We start from the raw sequence: 26,037 nt of genomic DNA, 5'->3' as shown, positions 1-26,037 counted from the left end.
AACCTCCACATGCCAATTTTGGTTTCGCTTGATTAGTTCTCGAGTTATGCAGAAATTTGTGTTTCATTTGTATGAGAGCCCCCTCCCCCCTCTTAGAGAGGGGGGGAGGAGCGTCGAACCTCCTTAGAAATGTTTCTTCCCCATAAAACCTCCACATGCAAATTTAGTTCCGTTTGCTTGATTAGTTCTTGAATTATGCGGAAATGTATGCTTCATTTGTATGACAGTCCCCTCCCCCCTTAGAGAGACGGGAGGAGTGTCTATTCACCATAGAATCGTGTGTCCCCTAAAACCTTTGCATGCCAAATTTGGCATTTTCTTGGTTAGGTTTCGAGTTATGCAGAAATTTGTCTTTCATTTGTATGGCAACTTCCCCTTAGAAAGGGGGGTGGAGTGTCTAACCACCGTGAAAAAAATTATTGCGCCCTAAAACCTCCATATACCTAATTTGGTTGCGTTTGCTTGATTAATTCTCGAGTAATGCAGAAATTTGTGTTTCATTTGTATGGCAGCCCCCCGTTAGAGAGGGGGGTGGAGTGTCTAATCACAATAGAAATATTTATTGCACCCTAAAACCTCCGTATGCCTTGCGAAAAATCCTTGTAAATTTGCGAAAAAATTGGATTTTGTCTTCATTGAAGTGAGACATGTAACGCATGTTTAAGGGATTTCATACGTGCATCACGCAGCCTATACAATTTCCAACAAGTCACTCATACATCGAAAGATTTTCACTTTAAGAGGGAAAAGTTTTTCTAACAACTATTTCATGTTTTCTTTGGAAAAATTTCAACTAATCCTAATTTGGTTTGAACTCAATATTGCGATATAGTGTATTCGTCAAAGATTTATATTTTAATTAAAAATGAACTTTTGTCGAAGACGCCAACATTGTATCTTTTATAGACTCTGAAATATATGGCATTTTTGTATGGAGACACATGAAAAAATTATGTTTTACTCGAACCATTTTTGTGTGTAAATTTTCGTGTTTGACGAATGCTTGACATGCTTGAAAAGCTTGCAGAACATGTAAATAGTTTATACATAAAAATGTTATAATTCAAACACTCATAGTATTATTCAAAGAACGCAAGAAAAAGTTGTTGTTAGAAAACTCTGTTTATATATAATGTTTTTTTCATAAAAAAAAACACATGTGAATTTTAATTTTAAAAATATTTTTTTCATCCCATTTGTTTATTTATTATTCTTTAAAAAATTTATCGATATTTTTAAATGAAAACTTGAATAATTACCTATATTTAATTTTTTAATCAACATTTTGTAGGTCTTATTGGAAATTATATAGCCCTTATAATTTCCACTATAATCATATAATTTTTTAAGAAATGAAAAAATACGTTTTTGAGTAAAATGAATTTGAATTTTTTAAATAATTTAACTTTCAGTGTCATTTTAAATTTAAAAAAATGGAATGTTTATGAAAATTCATCTTTTAATCGGTATTTTCAGGTATTATACTTTTTGAGTTATAATGGTCGAAGCCATCCCGAATGGATTATTTGAACTGAATGAAAACTAAAGATGATCTATAAATTAGAAACTTATTGTAATTCATGTTATATTGACGTTAACTTTGTAAAGAAGTGAGAGTTTTTTCCATTTGGTTCTATAATTATGAAACACACGAATTTTAGTTTTTTGAATATTTCGCGCCTGAACACAACAATAAAATTGAAATGGCCGGTCTTATAAATGTTCATGTAGAAATGTTTCTCAATTTTACTATAACATCGTTTAATTTTGTGTGATTTATACATGAAAACCTAAAAAAGTGTGTGAGCTTGTGGGTTGTTGAGCCTCTTTGAATCCAAATATAAAATTTTCATCTGATAAACTAAAAAATTGTCCTATTTATGTATTGTGAGGACGCTTCAAAATTTCTGTTTTCAAATCTTTGTTTCTCACAAATTACAAAATGAAATCTAGGTCTACCCATTCGATTAAGGTCGATTAATCACTGAATAAAAGCTGAAATGTTAAAGTTGAAATTTTGTGCGCGTTTATACGATTGATGAATACGCATCATAGAGGTATACATGTGCTTCGAAGAATGGAGAACATGTTTCTCTCAATGAACTTTCCAATCAGCTTGGTATATAACTTACTTACTGCTAATGAATCACTATAATGAATAGACAGATAATTTTTTTTACCCGTGCAAGGTACATTCGCAATACTAAAAGGTTAAATACTAAAATAGTATCAATTAGAATAACCCCCTCCGCACGGTGGTCATTAAAAACGTCATGTCTCTAGTGCCAAACCCACTGCCTCTGGAAATATCACATGGCGTGGCTGCTAAATATAACCATTCCAGTAACTATTGTAATTGGCTCAAAAAACTAATTAATTCCATATTTTTAACCATCCTCCCTGCGAGGCAGCAACCACGCTCATCGTGACCCGATGGAAAGCGTTGCTGCGGAATGGGATTGTTCAGCGGCGAGATGTTTACCACGCCCTGGGAATCGGGAAAATACGTGGAAGAACGCCGCACACGCTCATTCCCACCCATTGTGGCCATAAATTTTTAAATTGTTTCCCAGCTCACATATTGCCTAACCAAGTGGTATCACATCATATGAGCGAAAATTATTCCCAGTTCCCGGCTAGTGTCCCCCAGGGCATTGATTGACTCAGTGAAAATAGCTTTTTTGTTTCAACGTTTTTTTCATATAAGTGAATTAACCAACAATAATCGAATGTGTTCCGTATTGCGAAGCGATGCCATTTTGAGGACAGTTCGGTGAAGAATTCCCGAAGGGTTTTAGCAAATAAAAAAAGGTGAGCTGCAAGGATACACACTGGGGATAAGGTGGGACTGGAAATAACCAGTTTTTTTTATCAAGCACAACGTGGAGCGTAGAGTGTGCAGTAATTAAAAAGCAACTGGATGGAAACATTATAAATCTAGTTAATCTGGACGCAAACCTTTATTTTTACGAGCCATTTAATTAAATGTTATGTATGATTTTTTTCGTCGAAGCGAGGAAGCGTGGTATTTTATTTAAAAAGAATGATTTTTAGAGGCGAATGAACTGCAAAGTTTAAAGCCTCTTAAAAACAAAGAAAGAAGAAGAAAAGAATGAATTGATGCAAGTTATTATCCCTTTTTCGTTCGTTTTAACCGTACATATACAAACCTCATGTAAAACTCTGAAATTGTTTGGTGTTATTTTTTTTTAGTATGCAAAAATCAAATGTATATACCTACCATTCCACGAACCATTATGTCGGTTTTGCCATTCCACGCAAAACCGATATAATGGTTCTCAGACTTTCATTCAAATTTGTAGTTTTGTTCCTCATTGCAAAATATTAGACCCATATTTTTTTATTAGGGTGCTCATTTCCATTCTAGGGTGGTCCAAAAAATCAATTCTTCCCCTTTTTTGCAAAAAATATATTTTTTTTAAATTCATAACTTTTGAACTGCTGCACCGATCCAGATAATCGACTTATCAATTTAAGCCAATGAGCCAATAGCCTTCTTTGAAGAAATTTTATACTTGCGGAAAAAAAGGATTTTGTTTTGTGATTATTGATTGTATGTATTTGTTTTTTATAGTTCACATGGTTTCGAGGTCAGAAATTATCGAAAATTTATCAACATTTCTTTTCCCCATTTTGAAATATAACATAGGATCAACAGAAGTTAAATTCTTGATATATCTGAGCATGGTGGTATCAAATGCAAGTTGGGTGAGATGTTCCAGAATGAAATCCGTCTAGAATAGACTAAGGACAGGAATGACCCACGTCAAGCTAGTTAATTTGACTCCACTGAAAAAAGCACAATGAAATTTTGAAAAAAAAATGGTATTGATGAAAGAATTGACTCGTTCCAACAAACAGAAGCTGTCAGAGAGGTACCTTCTTCAAATAATCAAAGAGTAATCGAGGGAGTCTAACATTAACCCATTAACGATCAAGCCGTAAAATTATTTTTTTTTACGAAAACCATTGGTGTAATTTTGATTATTGACGCTAAGCAACCCTAATTTTCAAAAATTGTTTTGTTCCCATCATCCATTTTCCGGGAAATGACTGTTCGAAAAATTGAACATTGGCTGGAACCCGTACTTTTTTAAACGGTTTCATTTAGCTTTTAGCCCTGTAGTTTGTATGTTTGTATGTTTATATGTTTGTAACATGTTTGTCTGTAGCGCTTTACCACATTGATAGAAATTTGAATCCCTTCCTGTTGACCGACTGAAATTTGGAACACACCTCTATCTCTGCAGTCACTATCAAACTGCGTATTTAATGATTTTCAAAATCTAAAATGGCGGCCGGTACAAAATGGCGGATTACATATTTTCTCAAAACCCCATCAATATGCGTATCAAATGATGAGGAATGATTAGTAGAACACAGTTATACATGAGAAATGCAAATCCAAAATGACCGCCACAACAAAATGGCGGATTACATATTTTCTCAAAACCTCATCAATATGGGTATCAAATGAAAGGGATTGACTAGTAGAACACGGTCATTTATAAAAAAATACAAATACAAAATGGCTGCCACCACAAAATGGCGGATTACATATTTTCTCAAAACAAACCCCATCAAAATAGGTATCGAGTGAAGGAGCTTGATCAGTAGATCACAGCTATTTATGGAAAATTGAAATCCAAGATGGCTGCTGTAACAAAATAGCCAATTACTTTCTAAAACGGTTTAATTCAACTTGACCTATTTGTATGTATGTTTGCATGTCTGTAGAGTTGCCCAACAATAATAAAAACTTGACCCCTCTTTTGACTTTTTGATCTGAAACAAAATTTTATCTCTGCTGTTATTATAATACTGTATATTCTAAATGGCTGAATGGTTTGACTTGGAGAACACACTACATTATGAACAAGATAAATTCAAAAAAGGTGTATGTATTATTTGTAATCCCCTCAATATCGGTATCGAATGAAATGATTTGACTAATAGAAAACAGTACATCATCAAAATATTCCGAAGAAAATTAGGTAAGAAATAAAAATTTAAAAAAGTGGTTTTCATTGAAGAGAAGTATACTAATCATACAGATAATGTATTCAAAACTAGAAATTTAAAAAAAAGTAAAAAAATCTTTTCAAGTTAAACGGTTTAATGTACTAAAAGCTAGAAAATAATTAGACAAGTAGCAGTTAATAGTTATCCCATCCCTTCCTTCATTAATCTAGGGCAATGACGAGACTAAAATAAAATCGTGGGGCACGACGGATTCCCATTATACACAGTTAACACAGTTTCATCATATGCCACTGACAGTTGATTCATTCGCTATCGGTCATTCCCTCGTTCTGCTCTGCGTTCACAGAATGTAAGCAAATAGAAATATCCCTAGTTTTGCCATTCATTGAAATTAATACACAAGTTCATTCAATATAGTTCTCGGACACTGGCGTACAGTTATTTTTTAAATTAAGACAAGAAAGTAAGGAAAATTCATAATAGTGTGGACAAAATAGGATCGACAGCATAAGCCGAGGAAGAGGCTTTTTTAAATAGCTCAAACAAGCAAGGTTTCCGTTTCCGTTCAAATGTTTTCATTTTACGTAGTAAATAAACAAATGCATTTATCAGGTATGCATCAAATACACTCTAATTACGATGTGAAAAACTATAGAATTTTTTAGTTCAATGATGAAAATTAAACTGCAAATTCAAATTAGTTTAAAGAAGACCAGAGGGGCAAGATCGCGTAACTAAACAAATAGTAAATTAAGTTACAGTTTAAATAAAATTTATTGTGAAACAACTAAACGAAAATATATTTTATTTTAATTTACGATGGAAACATCTAATCTCTAAGCTTGCCACATGTATGCAAAAGCGAACAACTTTTGTGACCTGAATTGGAGCTTACGCCATTTATTAACCTTTATTTTACTTTTTTACGTTGTGGGTGTAAATATATGGGACTTTTAAGCAACTTTGCATACTTAAAATCTTCAAAAAAGAATTAGACTATCTTTTGAAAAGAGCCAAACATTTTTCTCAATTTTTTACAAAAATTTATAACTCAAAACCTATGAAACCTATAAAACCAAATACAAAATATTTGAATTTTCATTAAAAAATACCTTTTTTCTAAATTTCGCTGTAAAAAAAATAAAAAAATAAAAACATATTTTTCTCAAAAAGGTTTTTTAAATCTCAAAAAAATTATATGAATAGCCCTTACAATTTCCAACAAGTCACCCATACATCGGAATATAGTGGCGGCGATCTGGCGTAGTGGTAACATCCATGCCTCTCACGCTGAAGGTCACGAGTTCAATTCTCACTCCCGACATTCTTCCAAAAATGGAAGTAAAAGTGACGAACCAGCCAAATGATTTGAAAATCACTATAATACAGATAAAAAAAAACATCGGAATATGGGCACTTTTACAAAGAAAATTTTTGCTAACCACAACTATTCATGAGGATACCGATGCTACATCACCTGGCGATGTAGTTGTTACGACCTACGACAGGCACTGTTCCTGTTGTGTCCCATTCACCCGAAACACGTTTACCAGAAAAACATTTACCCGAATGTAACACTTACCCGAATGACATTCACCCGAATGCGACAAATATCCGAATGGACATTTACCCGAATGCGACAAATACTCGAATGGACATTTACCCGAATGCAACGTCGGAAGCGGCGGCCTCTCGCAAGCAAACCTGTGTTCCACCGATTGCCCGATTTGTTTGAAACATAGGAGACGATCCTTTAGTTAGGTCCGACCGAGCGTTAGCGAGTGTTGGACGGCATACGTTTACTTGTTGCATTACGATCGGCGGCCAACTCAGATTGCATCACCTTGTTGTTGGCTTGAGGCCGCCTCGGTTTCTCATCCTCGATTGACGGAGACTTCGTCCCCATTACAGTGATCTCAGAATAAATGTTATTGCGAAAAAATAAATTCACAATAAAAATTGCACTTCAGTGCCGTGAAACGTATGTACCAACAGCTTTTTTTTAAGTGAACGGGCTGCGTCAGCCATGTGAATAGATAAATTTCATAATAGGTCATAAAAACTGCATTCTATCACTTTTTATTATTTTGAAAAGGATTATATCCAACGCCGCTATTTCTCAAACTGCACTACCCACGAAAAATACGATTTTTTTGGATGGGAATGAACGTACAAGACAAATATGATCACTCATCAGAAATCAGAATAAAATATACAAATATTTGCGTATCATTCGAATATATCGTTCTTTCGGGTAAGTCTCGCATTCGGGTAGATGTTACATTCGGGTAATTGTCACATTCGGGTAACTGTCGCATTTGGGTAAATGTTACATTCGGGTAATTGTCGCATTCGGGTAAATGTCGCATTCGGGTAAGTGTCAATTCGGGTAGCTGTCGCATTCGGGTTGTTACATTCGGGTGAGTGGAATTCGGGTGAATGTCTTCCGGGTAACTGTCTTTCGGGTGAGTGGGTTTCGGGTAAATGTGACAGAATCACTGTTCCAGCCAAGGATAATACCGACGAGGCAACGAAGGAATAATTTATATATTTTTTTATATTTTTCTGTAGTTTCAGCTAATTAGACTCAAGTTAATGATTATGTAATTATAATACATTATAATACACATTTAAAAATGTACTGCTTGATGATGACTCTGTATCCACTTGAGCCTAATTAAATAAATAAAGGGAAAAAAACTATTTCATGTTTTCTTTGAAAAAATACAACGAATCCTAATTTTGTTTAAAGTCAAGATAGAGATTAAAATATGAACTTTTGTCGATGACGTCGACATCAATCTTTTATAGTCTCTGGAATTAATTTGTATGTTTTGTATGAAGACTCCTGACAAAAAAAAGTTTTATTCGTTTTATTTTTGTGTGTAAATTCTCGCCTCTGACATGTTATTGACATGCTTCTAAATAGAAAAAAGTTTTCCGAACATCCATACATAAAAATGTTACGAATTAAACAGTAATAGTAACTTTTCAAATAAAACATGAACATTCCATGTAAAAGGGGGTCTCCGTAGCCACATTGGTTGCGCGTTCGCTTAGTAAGCGATCGATCGTGAGTTCAAAACTCAGGACCCTCATTGACCATCTTTGTATTGTTACAGAATAGCTACGTCCACGCAACAATCATCAGCGATGGAGATCGATCCACGGTCGAAATAAGATCGATTCATCTATACAACTGCTCTGCTCTGCAAGACACATCGGGCTGCTGTTCTATAAATAACTCAACAATGATCAATCAACTGTCTCCGCTGTCCGGTGGTCCAACTGGATAATGGAAGAACAGAAAGAATACTCTTACGCCTAAATGGCTGCTGTGTGAATGTACCATATGTAATGGTATAGAAGGAATTCTGGCGAATGGCAACTGTGTAATGTGCTAATTATAGATATATGATAACCATGTGACATGTACACGATTAAAATTCGGCTCTGTTACAGCTAAAATGCTAATGAACCTTAAATAAATAAATGGGTTAAAAAAAATAATAATAAACATGTAAATAACATGTCCAAGGCGAGAAATTACACACAAAAATATAACGAGTAAAACATTATTTCCTCAGGAGTCCTCATACCAAAATGCCTTTCATTCTAGAAACTAAAAAGGATAGAAAGTTGACGTCTTCGACAAAAACTCATATTTTAATATGATCCAGAAATTTGTCGAACACACAATATCACTATCCTGACTGTGAACAAAATTAAGATTCGTTGCAATATTTTCAAAGAAAACATGAAATAGTTGTTGTTAGCAAAAATTTTCCCTGTAAAAGTGTCCATCCCCCGATGTTTGGACGATTTGTAGGAAATGGAAAGGGCTATTCATATATTTTTTATGAAAATAAAAAAATACGATTTTGAGAAAAATAAATTTAATTTTTTCAAATATTTTTTTTCCTCAGCTTCAGTTTTTAGGTTTAGGTATTTTTTAAGAAAATTTAAACAACTTCCTACATATTATACTTTGACTGAAATTTTGTAGGTATCATAGTTTTTGAGTTACAAATTTTTGTAAAATTCAAGAAAATTTTTTACACTTTCCAAAAAGGAGTCTAATTTTTTTTTAAACATTTTTAGTATGTAAAGCTGCTTAAAAGACTCATGTATTCACACCCACAACGATTCACTGCCATCTAAGATGGTGCAGACAACGGCCAGTCGAGTTTGCGTGAAATTCGTCTTTCGTGGAAATTTTTATCGTTCTTGAGTTATGATTTTTCTGTTGCAGATGATGGACATATCAAACTGAAGCCAATGAGGTAGGCTCACATTTGCGAAAAAACGGATTCTAGTCGCATATGCATATTGAACGAAGACTAAAGACATGTTAACCTTGAAAAATCATTACTCATTACACAATCAAAACTGATTTTATCATGATTGATATTTTACATATCCATATTATGTAAAAACACCTCTTCGTCATAGAAAAATTAGAAAAAAATGCCATACCCTTGGTCCCTAAACCATCTAAACTATAAAAAACTATGGATGGGTTATAACTTTGATATAACCGCAAGATTGGCGTAGGATTGGCCGTTCACTTAGTAATCAATTGTATTTCTTCAATTAGCAATAATCCCACCTCGGATGTTCCTCATTGGCTACGATATCGCCGCTGCGCAGAGCTATCTTTTGTGTGTATTGAATAAATTATTGATTAAAATAGTGAATGAATGAAACCATTCACGAATTCAATTGCAAAAAAATCCCAATTTAAGTCAATTCATGCATTATTGTAGTAGTTATCGCAGCAAATAGTTATCAACATTTTGCATTATCATCAAACGGTATGCGTAGAAGTTCAGTGAGCTGGAGACATGAAGAGATAACTTCCAATGCAGTTTTGAATAATCGAGTCGAAGCGTTGAGTTTGTACCCGCTTTTGTAGACCGTGTTAGCAAAACGAATTCCGAAGTATAAAAGTATTGCCGACTTGAATGTATCTGCAAGGCCGATTTTCCCAACTTCTTGATTTCGGAATCTGTGTTGGGAAAACACATTCCGATTTGCAGAAACGCAATTCATCTATTTTGCAATGCCAATTTCCCCAGGGTTCATAATTTAGAAGTCTGTGTTAGGGAAACATTCCAATTTTAAGAAACGCAAACGATCACAAATGTACCCGCTGCTTGCATCTGATTTGCTATGCGAAGTTCTCCTGGCTCCTTGTTTTTGAAGTCTGTGTTAGGTCGTGTGCCTCAATCGTTGCACAATCATAACTGAGTGAACTTCCGAGTGGCACTCGCTTATATACTTATATGGTGTGATTTCAATAGCCTATTTTGAAAGCAATTTTAGGCTATTGAAACAAGTTTTTGGACCAAAAAGTAACAAGCATATAACGCGTAGGCATTTTATCTTTCGAATGAAGTGTTTATCATACCATTTTGTTCAGTTGTTTAGGAATTATTAAAGCTCGAAATCTCGTTCTCCGGCGTAACGCTCTCGTTTTTCGAAACTTTGAACTTGCAACCCAGTATAGAAATGAAAGACGTAGTCCTACGCCAAAACAAATACTATCAATAATTATGAAAACAAAATCCATTTCTTTCGCACGTAAATTTTTTTCATTTTCTTCAATTTGACATGTCGATCATCTGAATCGTTCAAGTAGTTCAAAAGTTATGAATTTGAACAAAAAATGATTTTTGTAATATAGGGCAAAAAATTGTTTTCCCGAACCATAGGTTAACATTGAAAAATCATAACTCACAAACGGAAAAACGGCTCTCTGATTTTTGAATATGTTATTTAATGAACCTTAGTTTTCAATAAAAATAATAAAAATATAGCACTCTTGGCCTACATGGCCAAAACAAACACAATCAACAATCACGAAAACAATATCCATTATATTTCTCAACTATACTATTGATGTAGGACTATGTCTATCATTAAGGGTGCCAAATCAAAAAACAGGACACGTTTTTCTAAAATAAAGTTAATAACATTTTTTGACGTGAACGGATTTTGGCGATTTCCATATCAAACGAACTCGAAATTCCTGATGATTTGTTCGATATGATACATATATGAAAAAATGAGAAAAATTACAAGCCCTTCTAGGTGATTTTAGTCTAGCCTTTCTGTTCGATCATTTTTAAGGCCTTTATAAGACCCTCATAACTTATTGAGTACATAAACTTTGAATTTTCAGTTAGTGCCAATTTTTGTCGCCAAGTGTTTGTCTTTCCCGACTCAATCTTATTTTTGTGCAATTCCAAATGAAATCGAACTAGAAATGCAGATTTTAGAAACTTATATTTTTGATTCGAACGAAAGTTTGTATTCCGTTTGGGTTAGAGGAAATATGAGTTTACCACAACATTTGGGAATTCTTTGACTCAAGCGTAACTTTTGAAAAGGGCGTATCGATTTTAGAAAAAGAAATCTTTGATAATTTATATCTCAAAAACTATGAGTCGTACCGAAATAGTGTCTTAGGAAGAGTTGTAGAGTATTGATGTTTAAACGTGAAAGAAATATACATTGAGGAAAAACATTTGGTACTCTTTTTTTTATTTACAAAAAAAATAATTTGCAATATCTAAAATACTTATCTTAAATTTTTTTTTCCATATAAAATAGAAGTCATGTAGAAAATTTGAAAAATGAACCCAAGATGGTAAAATTATTTTTGACGAACTTTGTGGAACATCAAATTTTTATGAATTTTCGAAACTTCGAATTTTTGTATGGTAACAATTATTTTTAGCCCAAATTATGAATTCTGATGTGATTTAAGATGAAAAAACTCTATCAATCTCCTTCTAAATGCAGCCATTCCCGAGATATTTGAAAAACATTTCTAATTTATTGTCTTTTTCAATTTCAATTTTTTTAAGTTCATATATGCATTTTTTAATTTTTTTTAAAATTTTTCTACGTAAAATGGAAGTAATATAGAAAATTGAAATTCTAATTTATTGCCTTTTTTGTAGTGAATTGGCTCTTTCAATATGTTTGTCGTGTTACTTTTCCAGATACATCATTATGGTAAAACTATATGTTTAGGAGTTACGTTGGAAAACGTTAACGCTAACGCCCACATGTCTTCAAATGTTTTTCAACGTAACTCCTAAACATAAGTTATTACCACAATGATGTATGCGGAAAAGTTTTTGAAAATTATAATCAAATTCACAAAATTTCATGAGAATGGCGGTATAACACGACAAACATATTAAAATAGCTTATTCACTATAAAAATGACAATAAATTTGAAATTTGTTTTTAAATATCTCGAGAGTGGCTGCATTTAGAAGGAGATTGATTGTATTAAATCACATCAGGATTCATAATTTGTGGTTAAAAATGATTGCTAACATACAAAAATTCGAAGTTTCGAAAATTTATAAAAATTTTATGTTCCACAAAGCTCGTCAAAAATAGTTTTACCATATTGGACCCATTTTTCAATTTTCCTACATGACTTCTATTTTATATAAAATTGTTTTTAAAAAAATTAAAGAATATCTATTTCAGATATTGCAAATTAAAGTTTTTTTTATAAATGAAAAAAACTACTAATTCTTTTTCTCAGTATATTTTTTTCACTTTTGGACATCAATACTCTATACAGGGAAACTTTGATATAACGTACCCTCGATATAACGTACACTTTTTCAAAGTGCAAAGGAATATTTTTTCATCAACATTACGAAGCCAAACATTATGAGAAAGGTTGGTTTCGTCTTCTAGTTGAATTTATTCCTTAAACTTACTCAAACATCAACACAATAAAGTAATATAAGTTACGTTTTTGAGTTCTTTATTATGCTTTGACATAACGTACAATTCGATACAACGTACAATTTTGAAAGTAAAATGCACGTAATATCGAAGTTACCCTGTAACTCTTTCTAAGACACTATTCCGGTAGGGCTCGTAGTTTTTGAGATATAAATCATCAATTATTTCTCTTACTGAAATCGATACGTCCTTTTCAAAAGTTAGACTCTAGTCAAAAAATTCCCAAATACAAACCGGAATACAAACTTTCATTCGAATCAAAAATAGCCATGTTTTGTCAGTTGTCGATTTAATTCGGAATTGCTCTTTTTTCAAAAATGCCGGACACATTAATTTGGCAAAATTTCTGCTTCAAAGACAAGTTTTATTATAAAAGGAGACCTAGACAAATGGATAGTGGTGAAATGGCTATATATTTTTTGTTAAATTCACGAAAAAAATCAACGTTTACTTAAGGTGACCGTCTTCACCACCCCTCCTCTAATATAAGGTTTACTGATACCTGTGGGTAGACCACTATTAGTAAAGAAACGTGTTACGAATGGCGTATCGATTTTAGTAAGAGAAATCTTTGATAATTTATATCTCAAAAACTATGAGTCGTACCGAAATAGTGTCTTAGAAAGAGTTATAGAGTATTGATGGTTAAATATGAAATAAATGTACACTGAGAAAAAAATAGTACTCTTTTTTTTTATTTACAAAATCAAAATTCAATTTGCAATATCCAAAATATTTTTTAATTTTTTCATACAAAATAGAAGTCAGACAGAAAATTTAAAAAATGGGCCCAAGATGGTGAAACTATTTTTGACGAACTTTGTGGAACATCGAATTTTTAGGAATTTTCGAAACTTGGAATTTTTGTTAACATACAAAAATTCCATGTCCAAGTCAATCATTTTTAGCCACAAATTATGAATCCTGATATGAATTAAAACCAAAAAGGTTATTATCAATCTCTTTCTAAATGTAGCCATTCTCGAAATATTTAAAAAAATATTTCTAATTTATTGTCTTTTTTATAGTAAATAATCCCTTATAATATGTTTGTCGTGTTATACCGTCATATTCATGAAATTTTATGAATTTGCTTATAATTTCCAACAACTTTTCCAAATACATCATCATGGTTCATTTTTTGACTCAAGCGTAAGCATTTTTTGGATATTTGAATTTTTATTTTGTAAATAAAAAAAAGAGTACTATTTTTTTTCTCAGTACACATTTTCTTCATATTCAACCATCAATACTCTATAACTCTTTCTAAGACTCTATTTCGGTACGACTCATAGTTTTTGAGATATAAATTATCAAAGATTTCTCTTACTAAAATCGATACGCCCTTTTCAAAAGTTACGCTTGAGTCAAAAAATTCCCAATTGCTGTGAAAAACTCATATTTCCTCCAACCCAAACGAAATACACACTTTCATTGGAATCAAAAATACAAGTTTTTAAAATCTGCATTTTTAGGACGATTTCATTTGGAATTGCTGTTATGTTGTATTTAATTTTGTTAAACACCAAATACCATTCCAATCGGTTCCCCCAAACCACACTTCGATGAATTTTGATGACTGAAAACTCTTGGGCAGTAAAATATTGCACCCGCAAGCGAGACGCAAAATAAAAAAACGCAACACTCAGACAATTTTCCCATTCGTTTGCCGCCGCGTCATCGCGCGTTCCCGTCGGCAATAAATCATCATCGCCTGCAGTATCGCGTACTTTAATCGCAACCCGTAAACCGCTCAGCCGCTTGTATCAAATGCAGTGATAGGATTACGAAGAGGGCTCGATTCGGTACATCGTCAGAGTAAAATCACAAACAAAAATACACGTAACGAAACAACTACACAAGCTGCCGACGCTAATTTTCTTCAACCGGCGTAATATGAATCCCTCACCACACCCCAAGTACTCTATGGCTGCCGGTAAGTAAACTGGGATCAAATGACGATAACGACTATTTCGTTACGGTAAACAGTGTGAGGGTGGTCAGTTCGGCGTAAAATATTTATAACCCCACACTGACTGATTTATAAGTTGTTTGGTGTACTCAAAAATTCCGCTGTTCGCAAAATAAAAATGGATGAATGACCGTTGTAAAACTTGAACATTCCTAGAGCAAATATATGAATAATCGCTATGTAATTTCGCGCCAAAGTAGCTCCCCGCTTTTAGCTGCGGGCTAGCAAGAGAGAGAGAGAAAAAAACACGAAAACAAAGCTTCCTTTATGGCTGAAAATACTTAAATGAATAAATAAATTCCCGCCACTGCACTGCACATAAGCTCCACCAACCCACCTTTTGCAGTTTCACTCACTGTCGTCATCAATTGTGCATTTCACTCCCGCGCGGCGTTTGTTCGCGTACTCATTCACTCACTTATTTACCAAACGCGCTTTGAATCGACTCCAACAAATGCACTGATTCAGTTCTGTTTTGCTACTTGCAGATCCCAAACGTGGCTACAATGGAAACCACGGATAGCTCCAGCTACAAACGACTGATATGTAAGTAAATAAACCAAATTTTCACACTTCTGACCGGAAGGCACCAACACACCTATCATTCTAACCGCCGGATGTTGTCACCAAATCATGCACTACATGATATTGTTAAAAAAAAAGAACTACGATTTTTCCGAGTGATTTGAGCTTTGTGATGAGTAATCACTCCACCTGCGAACGAGCGATTGAAAAATGTGCCGCATCTTACGTGGGAGTCATGTGAAAAAAAAGTCTGCCTTTGAGCATTATGTGTGGGCGAGAAATTACCACTAATAATTACCCCGGCGGCATTGGTGCATTTTGCATTAACGATGCATAAACTGCAAGTGCTCCCTGTTGAAGTGGAGGCTGGTATTAGTAGCTATGCCAGTCTTGTGAGTTGCTACATGCAAATTCATGCAAATTCAAAGTCACGTTGACGGTTTGTTATCCATAGAATATGAAACAAATACTTGTAACTTGAAAAATTAACTGAATGAAGTTTTTCCCAGGCTTGCAAAATGTCATGCAGTTTGATTGTTACACGCATCGTTTTTATAACATTCGTTATTTTTTCTGAAATCAGAATTAGCGAGTTATAAGCATATTCGTCTCTCTTTCTCTCTTCAATTTTCGTTTGACCGAAACTAATAAAACATTCATTCCGAGCGATTGATTTTTATAACGGACGTATCCACAAACATAGGTCTTTTAAAAAAATTATGACGGTCGATAAAAGTTACTTGATACACAAAGTAGCAATTCGTTTCCTTATGCCTTCTTCACCTTCTTTTTTATTCTTCTTCTTCTTTTTGTTATTATTTTTATTCTTCTTTTCTATTCTTCTTCTTTTTCATTTTTTTGTTTTCCTTCTCTTTCTCCTTCTCCTTCTCCTTCTCCTTCTCCTTCTCCTTCTCCTTCTCCTTCTCCTTCTCCTTCTCCTTCTCCTTCTCCTTCTCCTTCTCCTTCTCCTTCTCCTTCTCCTTCTCCTTCTCCTTCTCCTTCTCCTTCTCCTTCTCCTTCTCCTTCTCCTTCTCCTTCTCCTTCTCCTTCTTCTCCTCTTCTTCCTTTTTTTATAATTTGTTTATTTTTACAGGCTCAGTAACATATGATTTATGGAGCCAAACTCTAACATTTTTGCTTTTTATTTTATTTATTTATTTATTTATAATGATACTACATCCCATTGAGAGATTAGATCTTCTTCACAATTTTTCGCCAATAGTCCCGATCCATGGCTGCAGTTCTCCAACTCCCGGCTGCACCGATTCTTGCCAAGTCCTGCTCCACCTGGTCCAACCACCTCGCTCGCTGGGCTCCTCTCCTTCTTGTTCCTACCGGATTCGATGCGAACACCATCTTTGCAGGGCTGCTGTCCGGTAATCTTGCAACATGCCCTGCCCATTGCACTCGTCCAGCCTTGGCGACTTTCTGAATGCTGGGTTCGCCGTAGAGTTGCGCCAGTTCGTGGTTCATTCTCCTTCTCCATATTCCGCTTTCCTGTACACCACCGTATATTGTTCTGAGCACTCGGCGTTCGAAAACTCCAAGCGCTTGTGAGTCCTCTTCAAGCATCGTCCATGCTTCGTGCCCATAGAGAACAACCGGTCGAATTAGGGATTTGTACATGGTACACTTCGTACGGGGTCGGAGTTTGTTGGACCTCAAGGATTTGCGGAGCCCATAGTAGGCACGACTTCCATTGACAATGCATCTTTGAATTTCACGGCTGTTGTTGTTGTCAGTTGTTATCAACGAGCCAAGGTAGACAAATTCCTCTACCACCTCGAGCTCGTCGCCGTCGATCACAACACTACTACCAAGAAGAACTCTGTTGCGATCAGTCCCTCCAGCTAGCATGTATTTAGACTTAGACGCATTGATCCCAAGCCCAATCAGCCCTGCTTCGTGTTTCAGTCGGGTATACAAGTCGGGTACCGTCGCATGTGTTCTTCCGATTATGTCCACGTCGTCGGCGAAGCAGATAAACTGACTAGACTTGTTGAAAATCGTGCCCCGCATGTTGAAGCCCGTTCTCCGCATAACACCTTCCAGCGCCACGTTGAAGAGCAGACAGGAGATTCCATCGCCTTGTCGAAGTCCCCTGTGAGTCTCAAATGATTCCGACAGCTCACCTGAGATCCGCACACTGCACCGCACACCGTTCATCGTTGCCTGAATCAGTCTTGTCAGCTTTCGGGGAAAGCCGTGTTCGTCCATGATCCTCCATAGCTGTCGTCGGTCGATTGTATCATATGCGGCCTTGAAGTCGACGAAGATGTGGTGTGTAGGGACCTGATACTCGCGGCACTTTCGCGGATCTGCCGCAGTGTAAAAATCTGGTCCGTCGTCGAGCAACCGGGCATGAATACGGCCTGATAACTTCCCACAAATCTACTTACTATTGGCGATAGGCGGCGGAAGAGGATCTGAGACAAAATTTTGTAGGCACCACTCAGGATTGTGATGGCACGATAGTACCCACAATCCAACTTGTCGCCTTTTTTATAGATGGGGCAGATTACCCCGTCCTTCCACTCCTCCGGTAGCTGTTCTGTGTCCCAGATCCTGACTATCAACCGGTGCATACACTCTACAAGTTTTCTCGGACCTCCCTTGAAGAGCTCCGCTACGAGGCCATCCTTACCAGCTGCTTTGTGGTTCTTGAGCTGATTAATGGCCTCCTTAAATTCACTCATCGTCGGGGGTGGTACGTCGTCGTTGTTCATTGCACCGGTGTAGTCCTCCTCAACGCCGTCTAGGTCTCGTGTCTGCGCGCTGTTCAGGTGTTCATCGTAGTGCTGCCTCCACCTTTCGATCACCTCGCGCTCGTTCGTCAAGATGCCTCCTTCCTTGTTTCTGCACATTTCGGCCCGCGGCACAAAGCCTTTGTGCGAGGCGTTTAGTTTCTTGAAGAACTTCCGCGATTCTCGAGAACGATAAAGCAGCTCCATCTCCTCACACTCTTTCTCTTCCAGGCGGCGCTTTTTTTTTCCCGAAAGAGATGTGTTTGCTGCCTTCGTTTCAGTCTGTATCGTTCCACGTTTTGTCGAGTCGCTCGTTGCAGCATGGCTGCGCGTGCTGCATCCTTCTCGTTCAGGAGCGCTCGGCACTCGTCGTCAAACCATTCGTTCCGTTGTCCTCGTTGTTCATACCCGATGACGGTCTCTGCTGTGCTGCTAATTGCTGATTTTAAGGAGTTCCAGCATTCATCGAGGGGAACAGCATCCAGTTCGTCTACCCCCGGTAACGCAGCTTCAAGACGCTGCGAATATGTTGCAGCAACGTTCGGCTCCTGTAGTCGTCGTAGGTGGTACCGTGGTGAGCGCTGGTGTCTTATGTTATTGACGACTGACAGTTTAGAACGCAGTTTGACCATCACCAGGTAGTGGTCTGAATCGATGTTAGCGCCACGATAGGTTCTGACGTCGATGATATCCGAGAAGTGCCGACCGTCGATCAAAACGTGGTCAATTTGTGTTTCTGTTTGCTGTGGTGATCTCCAGGTGTAACGGTATTGGAGGCTGTGCTGGAAGAAGGTGCTACGTATGGCCATGTTCTTGGAGGCAGCGAAGTCGATAAGTCTTAGGCCGTTTTCGTTGGTTCGCTGATGGGCGCTGAACCTACCAATTACCGGTCTGAATTCCTCCTCCTGGCCGACCTGAGCGTTCAAATCACCGATGACGATTTTGATGTCGTGTTTTGGGCAGCGATCGTATCGTTGATAATGCTGATATTGAAGAAGTGGCCTCTCATCCTCAATCTGCACATTCACATTCAACATTTTTGCTTGAAAAAGCCTAATTAGAAGATCAAAAATAACTCTCTCATTTTTCCCTTAGTTTAGTCACACACAGCTATTTATTTTGAAATTGTTCACGCCACATTAGCCGAAAAACGACCAATTTTGACGCGACCCTATTCGATTTAATTGAAACTTGGTACATATGAGCTATTGATTGCATTGGGTTAAGCATTTTGTAAACTACATACCACATTTATCAGATTTGGAGAATCAAGCGTACAGCAGGAATGACGTATCGAAATTGTTTTGTATGCTCAACGAAAACCCCTTATAACACCAAACTTCAAAATCATAGAAAAATCATAAAAATGTCGCATAATTTAACACCGACCATATGGCCAATTCAAATTACGACTGATTTTTTAAAAGGGCGTGCGGAAAAGCGACCACAATACGAGCAAAGACACGATAAAATTATTTTACAGCACGACAATGCTCGGCCGCATGTCGCGAAACTGGTCAAAACATATTTGGAAACGCTGAAACGGGAGGTCCTATCGCACCCGCCGTATTCTCCAGACATTGCTCCGTCCAATTACTACCTTTTTCGATCAATGCAACATGGAATGGTTGACCAGCACTTCACCAAATTTTGATGAAGTCAAAAATTGAATCGATTCGTGATTAGCCAACAAACCGGCCGATGATTTTCGCAAAGGGAATCGTGAATTGCCAGAAAAATAAAATGGGAAAAAGTTGTGACTAGCGATACTTCGAATATTAAAGGGCCTGGCCGGGTAAGGGAGTGAAAAGTGCCCCCAAACCAAATCACCAGCTGTATGGCAAATATTGTATAGGATATTAAATAAGAAATTTTGACGGTTTATTTGAACCCCTATGTGGTTTAACATCTATAGTGAAAAACGTACTTTTTCGTTTATTTCACGCCATCCTCAAAAGCTTCGCGATCAAAATTTGTAAAATATTCTGAATGTACACCTTACTACGGTGTATCAGGAAAAATTATCAAAAAAAATTTCATCAAAAATTTCAGTACTAAAAAAAATATTGAAATTTTGAAAAAAATTTCTTTGGAATTTAGAGATTCAATACTACTCTAATTCATATTTAAATGTATTCCTACGGCTTTTCTAGATAATAACAAAATATGAAAAAAAATATTTTTTATATTTCCAATGAGTCTGGCTGGGTAAGGGAGTAAAAAGTCACCCCAAACCAAATCACCAGCTATATGAAAAATATTGTATAGGGTACTAAATAAAACATTTTGGCAGTAGTATCATTTATTTGAGACCTTATTTGGTACACCATAGGATCTATGGTGAAAAATGCACCTTTTCGTTTTTTTCACGCGTTTTTTTAGCCTTGAGACAAAAATATGAAAAAAAAAATACTGAAAGTACATCTTACTAAGGTGTATTGATAAATATTTTCAAACAATTTTTTCGTCAAGGAATCAAATACTAAAAAAAAATTAAATTAATTTTGATTTTTATTTTAAATCTACCTTCTAAGACGCAAATATTTTATTTGTCTAAAAAAAACCATTTCACTTTTATCTCGAATTTCCGACTTTCAACAGAAAATACTCCTAGCAGAATGCGGCCAGCATAAAACCAATGTGTATATGTGATAGATGAAAATATTCTTAAGACGTTCTAGTTGGGGTGAGAATTGAAAATAATGCCTGAATAATTTGAAAAGAAAATCCGTTAGGCCCGTCTAAATGCGGGGTTGGGTTGGGTTTTTTTTTATTTTGAGATTCAGTACCACTCTAGTTTATTCAAATATTCAAATTTCTTCCTACGTCTATTTTAGGTATATGTGATTTTTTTCATAATTTTTAGAGTGTTTTTGGGGGTACAAAATATATATATATTTTTTTTTCAGGCATTTCAAAATTTTGAATAGAAAAAAATATTACATTGAGACCCAATTTCACTCCAATTATTGTTTAAATGTGTTCGTATGTGTTGTTTTTTCCACATGTTGCGTAATTTTTTCTTGAATTTTCAAAAGGATTGGACGAATTTTTTTTTGCCTTTGGCCATTTTTAATTTATTTAGAATTTGGAGACCCATCACTGCTCTAATATTTATTTAAATTTTGTTTTTCATATGTCCAAATTTTGTCGGTATATTAACAGCATTACCTTGTACAAAGATTTTTTTTCTCGTATCTTAAAATATATGAGATTATCTTTACATTAGATTTAGATGGTTTGCCAAATTCATAGGAGTCAACAGTACGATAGAGTAATGCAAACGATGAAGAAAATTATTTTTGTGTCTCGCAATCACACTTCAAAATTCAGGAAAAATTACGCTACATGTAGAAAAAAAAGACACATACGAACGCATTGAAATAAAAATTAGAGCAGAAGTGGGTCTCAAAATAATTTTTTTTTTTCAAAATTTCTAAATGCCAGAAAATATATAAAAAAATGTTGTACTGCGTATTTAATTTTTTTTTATTATTAGATTTTTTGATGAAAAATAGTTTGAAGATATTTATCGATACACCTTAGTAAGATGTACCTTCAGACTTTTTTTCATATTTTTGTCTCAAAGCTATTGAGAATGATAAAAACGAAAAGGTGCATTTTCACCATATATCCTATGGTGTACCATATAAGGACTCAAATATATGGTACTACTGCCTAAATGTTTTATTTAGTACCCTATACAATATTTTCCATACAGTTGGTGATTTGGTTTGGGGGGACTTTTTACTCCCTTACCCAGTCAGACCCTTTGGAAATATAAAAAAAAATTGGTACCGCATAACACTGAAAAAAAAACTGAAAAAATCACACATATCCAGAAAAGACGTAGGAACACATTTAAATATGAATAAGAGTAGTACTGAATCTTTAAATCCCCAAAAAAAAATTTTCAAAATATCATTACTTTTTTAGTACTTAAATTTTGGATGAATTTTTTTTTTGATAATTTTTCTTGATACACCGTAGTAAGATGCACGTTCAGTATTTTTTTCAAATTTTTATCTGAAAGCTTTTGAGGATGGCGTGAAATAAACGAAAAAGTGCGTAGGGATTCAAATAAACCACCAAAATTTCTTATTTAATATCCTATACAATATTTTCCATACAGCTGGTGATTTGGTTCGGGGGCACCTTTTACTCCCTTACCCGGCCAGGTCCTTTATCTTTGTTCTCCAAAAACAACGTAAAAATAGCGAAACTTTAAAATGAACTAATTTTATAACTGTACTAACTGTAAAAACTAATAAAGATGCAATAACATGAGAATACTACTTTTGACTTTCGAAATAATATTTCACTGAAGTACCTTTTTGCACTTTTCGCACTTAAGTTCCGCTCTCCGACCGCCCCGCAAACGAAATGGCCGAGAGTTCCGAAAAATTACAAGTCCTAGCTGTAGTATGCCAAGGGGATATTGATTTCCGCCCGTAAATTTTCTTGCAAAAAAATTCGCCGAATATTCCCTTCTCGTTCACAATCATTTGAGAGGAGCCGGACCCCAAAGAAATAGTTGGGAATTACGACGCATAGATGGCATTGCATCTGATTTATTTTGCATTGATGCTATAATTTATTATATTTTTTTTCATTCATTTTTATTTTTAATAAAGGGAAAACGTTTCAAGATTATTATATTAGCATTACAAGTTATCGATAGATTAGCCGACAGAATTTCCAAGGAGAAACTACAAGGAGAAAACTTAAAACCATCCGTATTCACAGGTGGAATCGCTGATAATTCTGACTCTATAGTAAAGTTTTCACCGAAAAGCATTTACTTCATCAGGAGTATTGCGAAGCCTCACACCGTTATTAGAGGTACTGATAACATTCAAATGTTTTACTTTTTTCTACATCTCTTTACTAGAGTTAACAGATTCCAAGAATGTACCTAAATAGTTACGTTTAGCCTTGTTTATCAAGTAAGCTACACGATTACCTAGCCTTTTAAACTGCATATTCTTGTTCATTTTTTTCTAGTCACCCAAAGTCTGTATGCAACATTTCTTTCAATTATTCAATCAATATGTCATTGTGTCATTATCAACCACTTCGCGTTTCTGTTGGTTTTTGGTTGTTTGTAGAGGAACAAAAATTCGAAAAAACCTACCATTTTCATATTGAAATAATCAAGTGCTAAATCGGAGTCGGTAATACTAAATAATCGGAACCAATCATAATTTGTCTACTTGGTTTGTAGCAGAGAATAGTCAATGCGATTATGATCTCATTTCCAGGCACAGTAAAACTTTAATTGATCATGTTTATTCCAATTTTGATACTATTTACACAGTCACGGATACCAATTCCAAAATAACCGATCATGAGACTTTAATTATCAATATTGTAGATAATCTCGTGGTAAACGAAGATGTTGTGAAATTAAAGTGCTGGGGGAAATATTCGAAGCATGCAGTTTCGAATCTCGTAGTGAGAAGCTTGGATTTTCCATTTCAGGTCGGTAATTTAGATGAATCAGCGGCTGTTCTAACTAATACCTTGAAAACGTGTACAAATCGGCTTGTTAAGCAAAAATTTGTTCCTATGAAAAACTCGAACAGCTGGTACAATTTGGATCTTTTACGCCTTAAACGCTAGAGAGACAGATAGTACAAGAAATTTTGTAGAACAAATGATGGAAATCATTGGAATATGTACACAAACGCGCGCAATAGATATTCACAATAGATTAAGAAAACTCGTTGTGAATATATTCAGAGGAAGATTGATCTGCATCAAAGCAACAGCAAGGAGTCATGGAAAATTTTGAAATCTTTATTAAAACCTAGTAATAGCAAAACACCGGTTAATAGTAGTTGTAGATTTGAAAGTTTTCACCCAATTACATTAAACAAACTTAGAACTATTTGCTTATCTTTAGGAAAAACGGCTGGAGTGGATAATGTCAATGCTAGAGTTATTCAAGATTGCTTTCATGTCATTGATCACATCTTGCTGGACCTTATTATTAAATCTTTGCTAACTGGGCATGTGCCTAAGGTGTGGAAGGAATCTTTAATAGTTCCAATTCAAAAGATTGCTGGAACGATTAAAGCCGAAGAGTTTCGTCCCATCAATATGTTGCACACGCTAGAGAAAATATTAGAAGTAGTTGTTAAAGGCCAGCTGTAGGAATATTTAAATTGCAATGCTTTGCTAATACCAGAACAATCGGGATATCGGGAAGGTCATTCCTGTGAAACCGCATTGAACTTGGTATTAGCAAAGTGGAAAGAGAAGCTAGAGTGCAAAGAGAATATCATTGCTGTTTTCTTGGATCTAAAAAGCGCTTTCGATACAATTTCTAGGCCCTTGTTTTTGAACACGATTAAACGCTTTGAATTTACGAGTACTGCATATAAATGGTTTGAAAGCCATTTAAATGACAGAACTCAACGGACTATTTTTAATTATTCAATTTCCAATCCCCTAGGGAATAATCTTGGAGTACCTCAGGGAAGTGTATTAGGGCCCCTTTTATTTATTATGTATATCAATGACATGCGAAGATTTTTTTACGATTTACGATTTTTTACGATTTTGTGATATCAATCATTTTGCAGATGATACTGTGTTATTCATTGCAGCTAATGATTTAGATCAGGTCGTATTACATTTGAATGGAGATTTGCATTCTTTGAGTAAATGGTTGAAGCTTAAGCAATTAAAATTGAACATAAGTAAATCTAAATATATGGTAATCTCGCGAATTCGTTTAAAAGAAAACGTCTCCATCGCTATTGACAATGAGACTATTGATCGAGTTCGGAACATTAAATATCTTGGCGTGATTATTGATGACAAACTCAAGTTCAACACTCACATTGACAATGTCATCAAGAAAATTACCAAAAAGTATGGAATCTTATGTCGATTGAAAAACGATTTAACTATTCGCAGCAAAATACAGCTATACGAATCAATCATCTCTCCTCATTTAGGCTTTTGCTCTTCCATTTTATTTTTAGCCAATGACACACAAATATCGAGATTACAGCGCTTGCCAAACAAAATAATGCGGTTGATACTAAAACGTAACAGATTCACTTCCTCATCTTTAATGTTGGACGCTCTGCAATGGTTATCCGTGAAGCAAAGAATTGTTTATTTAACTATGGTGTTCATTTTTAAAGTAATTAATGGTTTGCTGCCTCGATATTTGTGTGATCGAGTTGAAAGAGGAAGTGACTTCCGTAGTTATAACACTAGAAACGCGAATGAACACCTAATTTCTTGTCATGTGCTTCACAAAATTCGTTGTACTTTAAAGGAATAAATGTGTTCAACTCGATGCCAAGACATATTGTGCTCTGGTGGACCACTTGGCTGCAAGGGCCTCGTCGGGACCGTATCGGCTCTGTAGCTGACATGACTGAGTATAGGCCTGTCCTTTGACATTGCAATTTTTTGAACTTATATCTGTAAATAAAATCAGTTCGTTTTTCATGTTTGCTAAACTGATTTCAATGTTGAGAATAAATAAATTATCTTTTAGATAACTCGTCTTGCTGAAACCTCTGTAGGGGAAGGAGGCGGGACCATCATCATCATCATCATCATCATCTAGTATAACTTCTGATGCCCTAAATTACTACGAGTTATGTTAAGGGATGAGAAAATAATATCGTGTTGAGGGAAACCAGGAACAGCAACTTGATTGAAATACAGTACGAAATCAGTGTTATTTGTTATCATCAAATCAATCAATGAAATTCCACTGGAATTAAGTTGTGTTGGCTCATTATGACGAAAGCAAATTCATAGTTCTCCAAAACGCTACAAAAACTTGACGTTTGAAAAACTAACGCTAGGATCAGGGTACGTTTATGACAAGGTAGCCTGGATTGACTAGTGCATCAATACTAGTTAGGCTGTGACGTGACGCTTTGCAAGTATCATGGGACGGTATTATAATTTTGTCTAAATTAGTTTCTTTCTATTGTATTTTTATATATATATATATATATATATATATATATATATATATAT

General features: G+C 35.2%; 1 protein-coding gene and 1 pseudogene across 1 annotated transcript in view; one reads left to right on the top strand and one right to left on the bottom strand.

The window, feature by feature from the left end:
- LOC129767730 (uncharacterized) overlaps positions 1–26,037 on the top strand; it is a 428,772-nt gene that overhangs the window by 283,089 nt on the left and 119,646 nt on the right. The window contains exon 3 of the mRNA XM_055768886.1: positions 15,244–15,301. Coding sequence (XP_055624861.1) covers positions 15,244–15,301 — 58 coding nt within the window. The remainder of the gene's footprint in view (positions 1–15,243; positions 15,302–26,037) is intronic.
- Positions 9,440–9,658, bottom strand: LOC129772277 (U4 spliceosomal RNA; annotated as a pseudogene).

This window comes from Toxorhynchites rutilus, chromosome 2 (assembly GCF_029784135.1).
Source record: "Toxorhynchites rutilus septentrionalis strain SRP chromosome 2, ASM2978413v1, whole genome shotgun sequence".
Lineage (NCBI taxonomy): Eukaryota > Metazoa > Arthropoda > Insecta > Diptera > Culicidae > Toxorhynchites > Toxorhynchites rutilus.
Note: the sequence above shows the minus strand (reverse complement) of the source record. Positions and strands in the feature narration are given on the sequence as shown.